Below are 9,044 nucleotides of genomic sequence, written 5' to 3'. Positions count from 1 at the left end.
AACGTCATCGTGGATCGATTGCTTTTCCCTGGACCCAGCTCTAGAAAGCGACACGCTAATTGGCTGAGACTAACACCGCCGATCTGTATACAGTTTAGCAGTTAGCGCTCATGCTAACTGTAGCTGCTTGGTTCCATTGTCGCAGATAGAGATCTGCTGAAGGCGCGCTGCTGTACGCTAACGGCTGTCATTAGCTTTCCTGCCAAAGTCACCGCGAAAGGTCCCGTTTATTATGGCGTTTTCTAAAACATGGAAGCAGTGTTGAGCCTCGTGTCGTTAACTGTCACGAAGGTTTTACAGTTCTCCGGACTGACGGACAACTGGAATGCCCCGAGGGCCAAAAAGATGGAGGAGAAAGCGTTAGAAGTGTACGGTACGTTCAGCCGGTAATGGAGGCTAATGGAGGCTCTGGTCTCATAAACAAGGCTCTACTGCACTGTCAGCTAACCTGTCTACGTACTGTAAGTCTGTAAACCCACGGCCAGGATACTGACAATAAATACCAACGACTGTAAATAATGTTAAACACATGCAGTCAGTGATGACTACCGCCACACTGTAAGAAAAACTGAGTAAGAGTTTTCTGTCAGTTTTGCTCGCAGATGATTAAATCACGCGCCGAAGTGTCGACCGTGTAATGAGCTTTAGCAGGTGTTATAGATTAGTAGTAAAAACGTAAACTGTTGAAGATTAAGTTAAATGTGAGATTATTGAACTGGAGTTTGGTGCGACGAAAGAAAAGATTTGTCTGGTTAAACATGTGGAAACGGTTAGAGAATTAAAACTTACGCTCAACATTTGACCTATTTTTAACTGTCCTCCTCAGTAAAACTACATGAAGTTTCCATCCACTCGTCACAGGCTTGAACCTCACAGTCATTTTGGGCTTTTAATGATTTCTTTGAACGGTTCTTCTTCCAGCATGGACAGTTTTAAAAAACTTAAAAACAGGATCTGGGTGCTCAAGTCTGAATTGATTTTGATGTTTACGTGCACATGCTGAAAGCTTGTGATAAATGATGTTGGAGGTTCTACAATGTCTTTAAACTTGGCCGAGGCCTGTTAGCTTCTCATTAGTGATCATGGTTAATTACGACTGACAGATTCTCTCTGCAGCATAAAAAGGATTTGTTTGACAGCATTCACTGGATTGACCAATACTGGGAACAATGGGAAAGTCCAGCCATCTCAGTGAAGATCTGAAAAGCAGAACTGCAGATTTACACAAGTTGGGAAAGTCTCTCTGAGCCGTTTCTGAGCAAGGATCCAAGATCACACAAGTACAAGTTACTCAGATCTGTCCCCACTGAGGTCTGGGAGACACCCAGACTGTCCCCCTCAGCTCAAATGAGCAGCTAGCCGAGTGAAACGGGGACACAGTCAGGAGTTCCAACAGGACAACGATCCCAAACACACAGCAGAACTGGTTTTGGATAAAGCAGGCTAACACTGGGCTTAGCATTGAGCGTTTCAAACCCCTGAAAATTTGTGGACCAGTTTAAATGAACTCGACTGATTCAGCAAAGGAGAGCAGTCAAATATCAGCCAGACGTGCCAGAAGCTGGTTGATGGATACAAAAGCATGTGGTTGAGGTGCATCTTGCTAAGAGGCATTTAACCTGACATTCGTGGGGGTGTATGTATATATCTGAGCCTGACAGCCTTGAGACTCACTTCCTTCACAGTCACCTTCCTACAGGTCTGCTCTGCAGCAGGAAAAACTCAGAATTTCTTGGACTCTTCGTATCGTTCTCAGTTTGTTTCAGCGGATCCTCAAACACGAGGCTTTGCCTGTTTTCTCACTTTAATCTCGCCGTCATGTGACTCACGTTTTCTTTTTCTGCCCTCCATCAGATGTGATCAAATCGATCCGTGACCCAGAGAAGCCCAACACCCTGGAGGAGCTGGAGGTGGTGACGGAGAAGTGCGTGGAGGTGCAGGAGCTCGGAGAAGACGAGTACCTCATCATCATCAGGTTCTCCCCCACCGTCCCCCACTGCTCCCTGGCTACGCTGATCGGTGAGTCGATGATTGAACCAGTCTGAGTTATTTCAGCTCCTGTTAGGAGGACAACTCAAAATATTCCAGATAATCTATTTCTAAGGTTTATGGAAAATCTTTGCAGGAGACGCTTACAGGAGGAACCGCATTTGAAAAACGAATCTTAGCTTCAACAAAAAGAAACCAGAGTGAAAGATCAACATGAGCCTAAAGACAAGACTGAACACTCAAAAATGAAATCGAGCTAAAAACAATCAGGAACTAAAAAGTTCAAACAACCACCAGTCACACAAGAGTCTGTGATCCACCCGAGAAGCTGTTAGTTGGGATGCTGTGTGCAGTGTAAGTAACACTGCAAACCTCATAAACTCCTGTTTTATCTCCTGGAGCACAGAGACATGTGTCCAGTGTTTAAACTGAGAAAATGAACCACTATGATAAAACAATGAGCTCATTTTGAATCTGATGGCAGGAACGTGTTTCTCACTGCGTCTGCTCGTCTTTTACATCAGTGCATAAATGTCTGAGCCAAAGAGAGCAGCTGCTCGATGTAGTTTTGTGCAGATTGTGAACCTCTGCTCGTCTTTCCTTCTCACACTCTTTTTATTCCCAGACATGTTACTGACCTGCTGCCAGTGACCCGATTACCTCGGCCGAGGTGACCCGCTCTGTGTTTGGTGTCATTCTGTCTGTGGACGCGTAGCTGGATACACTGTGTCAGGGCTTCAGGTAGAGCAGGGTCAGGTTAGTTTCCATGATTCTTACAGGTGTGTTGTCAGCATATAGAAAGTACTGTCTACAGATTTCAAAGTATGTAAGTGTCGTCAGGTTAGTCAGAAATACACTGCAGTATAATATTATATAATACTACTTAGTCCTGCATACAGTTTGTGTAATCAGAGTAAACCTCTGTCACACTGCCCGTATCTGCAAACTTGTTAAAGTAGATTTAATAAGAGCAAAGAAAACAAATGAACATGTAGAAAACAGCCTCGTGCTCAGAGAGCGAGCTGCCCCGCTGCTTCTCCTTCTTACAAAATGTTCCTCTCTTCCATGGAGAACAGTAAAAGTCTCAGTTTAAACATTTGATGTCTTTTCTCTCTTCTGTTGGGAATAAAACATGAATATTTATGAGAGCTGCACATCACTGAATTCTTGTGCAACGGGGTCGTAATCACCTGATTTATTTTAATTAGAAGTTTGTTTCCCTTTTAATCACAGTCCAGTCTCTCCATCACCTCTGTAAGGCCGCCGTGCTGGCAGCCACAGAGCTCGTACTTATTATTCTGGACGTCCTCACAGCGGCGGCGCTGCAGTGACAGAGTCCGCCCGAGGACGCTCTTGATGTGATGAGCAGCAGGAAATAACCAGCGCCTCGCTTTTAGCTCAAAGCGATCTCTGGAAGGTGTGTGTGTGTGTGTGTGTGTGTGTGTGTGTGTGTGTGTGTGTGTGTGTGTGTGTGTGTGTGTGTGTGTGTGTGTGTGTGTGTGTGTGTGTGTGTGTGTGTGTGTGTGTGTGTGTGTGTGTGTGTGTGTGTGTGTAAAAAAGCAAATAAAGTTTTAACCAGACAGCGCTGCTGCATCATGGAGAGCCTTTTAACACAGCTGTGGGGGGTCCAGGATGTTTTATCGGCCCGCTCCAGCTCCTTTTCCTATTTCTATCAAACTGTCGGAGCGACAGAGTGAATCTACTTCAAGACAGACTATATAAAACCTGATATATGCTGTGGCAGCTGAAGACATCACTGTGGGACTATGATTAATTTAGCAGCTAATGGCAGAAGTTGGTTCTTTTTGAATGGGAGGCTGCTCTCACGATGTGTTTATTGTTGTTAAATGTTGTCACTGTTGTGCTTCAGTTTGTAAACCTTTTCTTAAACGGCATGTTTAGATATTCTTTTGTTCTCCTCCCCGGCCTGTTGAATGGTGGGGGGGCCGTAATGTTTAACTACAGGCACAACTACAGATTTCCTTATCTTGTGAAGGATGTTCAGCCCCGGCCATTTAGGGGCTCCCCTATGCTTGTATATGGTGAACCATTAAAGTTAAGCTGTATACAGGTGTGGGGAGATGACCTTTGGATAACCAGGAAATGTGGTTAAACAGTTGTAAGCATATATTGTGTGGCAGGAAGTCATGTATACAGAGACACACACAGACACATTCATTCATACATGCATGCTCACACACACACAGTGCCTTAGTTTTTATGGCACGTGCTTCTTCTCATGTTTGATGTTCCTGTTTGCTGTTTTCCTCATCAGTAAACTCTGACACACACTCGTCTAATCTGCTGCTAACGTTGCTCTTCGTCAGTGTCTGATGGGCTTCTTCTGTGTCTGCAGGCCTGTGCTTACAAGTCAAGCTCCAGCGATGTTTGCCGTTTAAACACAAGGTGAGTTTCAGCGTGACATAAGCCGCTGCACCCAAACCACAGATGACACATTTTCACCCCGGATTTGAACCTTTGTGTTTAGCAATTGGCATCACCTTTTCCCCCGCCCACTTTCTACTTTTGGTCAGGGTTTAGGCGGAGCTCGTCATGGTCTAGGTTAAAATGCGCACCCGCTTCTCAGTGATGCCACAACAAAGTGGTCAGCTGACCTCTGCCAAATGACACCTTTGCTTTCAGCCATTTTCTGTATAGAGCAACTAGCAATATAATTATAGAAGTTTCACCCGGTGCTGTTTTTGTGTGCGTAGACGTTTGAACTGCCTTCCAAACTCAGACGTGACAAAACAAATCGAACAGAGAACAAAAGGAAGCGGAGGAGTCGAAGCTTCCTGGACAGACACAGCTGTTCTGTCATTAACACATCAATGAGCGGCACTCGGAGAAACGGAGGCAGGAATACCGCTGTCGACGAACCCTCCGCTGGCCTTGGCAGCCCGTTAGCGGTTTATTCATGAGCTCGTTGGAGAGGTTTCAGCATCAGAGATCGAGGAGTTCTTGGACTGCTATCAGACAGACCGGAGAGGGTGCAGGCAGGTGGAGAGCTGCAAGCTTCATCATTAAAGCTGCTTTACAAACGAGTCGAGTAGCCTCTTAATTAGAGGAGTGATTTTAATCAGCAGTGCTGGACAAAGCAGCTTCACACTGGCAGAAAAAGTTATCAGGGTAATGAAAAGTTTGTTTAATGGAGCCTGATTTCTGCAGGAAGTTCTCACTGACTGTTTGCATAGCAGTTAATCCAAACCACACAGGAACATTAAAAATACAGTGAGTGATTATTTCAGGTTATTTGCTACAAAAACTCATATTTGTATTATTGGTATTTAATCCTCTCTTCCTGATTCTCATGAAAAATAAACTCACCTTCTGTTAAACGTATAATTAATAGGTAACACATGAAAAGTGCATAAACATGCTCATTTATTCCTGATGTTGTCCTAATTACTTTTTACCAGCAGATTAGACAAGCCTGACGAGCACTGGTTAAACAACAACAACAACAACAGCTGGTTATAAGCTAACACTTTTCATGTCTGTTCTTCTCATTAACAGTTTGATTTTATTCTCACATCATGTGAGAGTTCATTTACTTAGTGTTCGAGTCCGAGAAAGTTGCATCCACTTCAAAAAAAGTTTCACTAATGTTGCCTAACAGAGGCTGACGATGCCCGACAGAGGCTAACAGTGCCCGACGGTGCCCGACAGAGGCTAACAGTGGCTAGCAGTGCCCGACAGTGGCTAACAGAGGCTAGCAGTGCCCGACGGTGCCCGACAGAGGCTAACAGTGGCTAGCAGTGCCCGACAGTGGCTAACAGAGGCTAGCAGTGCCCGACGGTGCCCGACAGAGGCTAACAGTGGCTAGCAGTGCTCGACAGTGGCTGACGGTGCCCGACAGTGGCTAACAGAGGCTAGCAGTGCCCGACAGTGGCTAACAGAGGCTAGCAGTGCCCGACGGTGCCCGACAGAGGCTAACAGTGGCTAGCAGTGCTCGACAGTGGCTGACGGTGCCCGACAGTGGCTAACAGAGGCTGACGGTGCCCGACAGTGGCTAACAGAGGCTAGCAGTGCCCGACAGTGGCTAACAGAGGCTAGCAGTGCCCGACAGAGGCTGACGGTGCCCGACAGAGGCTAGCGGTGCCCGACAGAGGCTAGCGGTGCCCGACAGTGGCTGGCGGTGCCCGACAGTGGCTGGCGGTGCCCGACAGAGGCTGGCGGTGCCCGACAGAGGCTAGCGGTGCCCGACAGAGGCTAGCGGTGCCCGACAGAGGCTAACAGAGGCTAGCGGTGCCCGACAGAGGCTAACAGAGGCTAGCGGTGCCCGACAGAGGCTAGCGGTGCCCGACAGAGGCTAGCGGTGCCCGACAGAGGCTGACAGAGGCTAGCGGTGCCCGACAGAGGCTAGCGGTGCCCGACAGAGGCTAGCAGTGCCCGACAGAGGCTGACGGCGCCCGACAGAGGCTGACGGCGCCCGACAGAGGCTGACGGCGCCCGACAGAGGCTAGCAGTGCCCGACAGAGGCTAGCAGTGCCCTATAGAGGCTAAAAGAGTTTTTAGATGTGTCCTTGATCCATCACAGCTGATTTAAATGGCTAAATGACCTCCTCAACATGTCCTGAAGTTCTCCAGAGGCCTGGTAATGAAGTCATGTGATTCAGGTGTGTTGACCCAGGGTGAGATCTAAAACCTGCAGGACACCGGCCCCAGATGTTCTCTTGGACAAAGCTCTGTTAGTTTCCAGCGTTGTCTTCCTGCCACATGATAGCGTTTCTCTGCCCATTGGGGACCAAGTACTATCACTGAAACCAGTCATCTGAGAGCGGTCTCAGTCATCGAGAGTTCACGCTGTGCACCGTCAGATTTCAGTTTTATCACACTCTGAGCAGCGTTCACGTTTCAAAGTTGAGTTTTAAACGATGAATGGCGTCTGTTGTTCTCTGAGCCGCAGAAATCCTGCTTTATTTCTGCTCTCCGAGTTTCTAATCCTAAACCACCTTCCTCTGTGTTTCTCGCTTTTATGTAGAGCCGGGCTTTCAAATCCTCTGTTAACTGAATAAAAGCTGGATAAATGATTCTGAAACAAGCAGCCCGTTAACAACGCTTCTTTTTCTTTGCCTTCTCAGTTGGAAATTTACATTTCGGAAGGAACACACTCTACTGAAGAAGATAGTAAGTCTGCCTCATTTATTTTTGAAAGGCATTTTCATGGATTGTGTGGAACTAGACGTATTCAGCAAAGACAGCAGGGGTTCAGAAGGATCTGAGCTTTTAGAAACTACAGATTGTCTTTTACCTGAATCTGCTGTTAGAAGCCAAGACGTTCATGGTATTTACTTTACACGTCTGACTTTGCTCCTAACCCTGTCCTACTGTTTTAGTCACATGCTACCCCGGCTCTGCACAGGTTCCTATGGTTACTATTATTTTGACCGTCTTTAGGTTTAATTTACACAAAACTTAAGAACTATGGGATTAAAGTGCTCAACGTGTAAAGGTATTAGCATGTAGACGGTGCAAGATAAAAAAATAATATCAAGAGATTATCTGTACTGACAAGTTACATGAACGACTTTTAAAAAATGGAGCAAACTGACAAAATACAGCAACAGGTGAGAGTGAAGAGCTAAAAATCCCCACAGAGCAATAAAGTGCAGAGACAAGAGGCTAAAATGCTGCATGAACATTACAGCACAGACATGAGCAAGTGGTTCAGAGCACATGGTGTCATTAACCATTAAAACCCTGAATCTGAAACCACAGCACTGATCCCACTGACGCTGATACCTGATCCAGCTCTGAGTTACTCAGAAATGTGGTGAAATCTTTACAAAGACTCAGATAAACCCGAGCTGGGAGCAACAGCAGAGGTCCTAGAATGGAGCCCTGAGGAACACCCCTCACTGAGATGATATGTTGGAGCTAAGCAGCGCTCTCTGAGGTTATTCCAGCTCAAACATTACAGGAGGGGGCGGCACGTGTGCGGGTTTCCGGTGTGGTCCAGTTGTCAGAACGTTTGTGTCGTCTCTGTTTTTGTCTCAGTTAACAAACAGATCAACGATAAGGAGCGAGTGGCGGCCGCCATGGAGAACCCCAACCTGAGAGAGATCGTGGAGCAGTGTGTCACCGAGCCGGACGACTGACTGCTTGGACCGTGTGTGTGTGTGTGTGTGTGTGTGTGTGTGTGTGTGTGTGTGTGTGTGTCCATAGTGCCTGAAAATTACACTCAGAGGACTGCTGAACGCTCGCCTAAAGGCGGAGCCTCGTGTTGGCTCGCCGGACCGTGTCAGGGGGGATTTTTGTTTTGGAGGCTCCTCACGGGGAACTCTGAGCCATAAAGAGTCAGAGGCTGAAGTCAAACAGCACGTGTGTGTGTGTGTGTTCACTTTCTCATCATTCCCTGCTGGAGGGACTCTCCCTGAGCGGCAGCGTTTCCTCGCTGTCGTCTGCTAAAGGCGACGCAAGATGCTGCAGGCGGAAGTGGGTGGGGCAAACAGAGACTGTCCTACTTCCATGTCATCGTGCAGACTGGGTCGTTCTGTGGAGAATCAGAATCTGTGGCTTTACCTCCTTTTATATACAAGAAGAGAGACGCACAGATGTTTCCAGCTTCTCTTGTAATGGTTGTTTTTTGGCGCCTGTCCTTTTCTAAATGCACTTATCGAGATTTATCTGAGGGGGTCGTTATTTTTAATGAGTGAGGTGTAAAAATCTATATTACTAAATAACCAGGTAATAAAATTAGATTAAAAGTGGACCTGTTTTCCTCGTTTTGTTCTTGTTTCCTGTCATAAATCTCCCGTTCCTTCATATTAACTTGATCAAAGTTTGTAATAATGAGCTCAGTGTATGTACAGTCATCCCTGTGAGTGTGGGTCAGGCTGCACTCACTCATTTTATCAGGCTTTTCTATTCCTGGAACTTTGTGATGTCACAGAGAACGGTGGAGCAGCCAGAACTGAAAGATCTCCCATGTACAGGAGTATTTTTTAATAGCAGACATTTTTTTTTTTCCAAGTTCATGTTGATAAACATCTCAGTCGTCAATATTCTCTCAAGTGCTGCCGAGAGCACACTGCGGGTGTCGATATCATCCC

The 9,044-nt window shown here is 46.5% G+C and overlaps 1 protein-coding gene across 1 annotated transcript; it reads left to right on the top strand.

Annotated features, from left to right (window-relative positions):
- The first annotated feature begins 102 nt into the window (after positions 1 to 102).
- ciao2a (cytosolic iron-sulfur assembly component 2A) lies at positions 103 to 8,704 on the top strand. The gene is made up of 5 exons (XM_080875778.1): positions 103 to 373; positions 1,855 to 2,019; positions 4,346 to 4,395; positions 7,074 to 7,119; positions 7,990 to 8,704. Exons 1-5 carry the CDS (start codon positions 250 to 252, stop codon positions 8,088 to 8,090), a joined length of 486 nt encoding a protein of 161 aa, XP_080731904.1. The 5' UTR covers positions 103 to 249; the 3' UTR covers positions 8,091 to 8,704.
- The last annotated feature ends 340 nt before the right edge of the window (positions 8,705 to 9,044 follow it).

This window comes from Rhamphochromis sp. 'chilingali', assembly GCF_963969265.1.
Source record: "Rhamphochromis sp. 'chilingali' genome assembly, chromosome: 2".
In the NCBI taxonomy this organism is placed as follows: Eukaryota; Metazoa; Chordata; class Actinopteri; order Cichliformes; family Cichlidae; genus Rhamphochromis; species Rhamphochromis sp. 'chilingali'.
Note: the sequence above shows the minus strand (reverse complement) of the source record. Positions and strands in the feature narration are given on the sequence as shown.

Bases quoted from the DNA above. Each gene is read 5' to 3' on its own strand.
- ciao2a (XM_080875778.1), top strand. From the start codon at position 250: ATGGAAGCAGTGTTGAGCCTCGTGTCGTTAACTGTCACGAAGGTTTTA. The intron at 4,396-7,073 runs GTGAGTTTCAGC...TTGCCTTCTCAG, and splicing joins GTTTGCCGTTTAAACACAAG to TTGGAAATTTACATTTCGGA. The intron at 7,120-7,989 runs GTAAGTCTGCCT...TTTTTGTCTCAG, and splicing joins ACACTCTACTGAAGAAGATA to TTAACAAACAGATCAACGAT.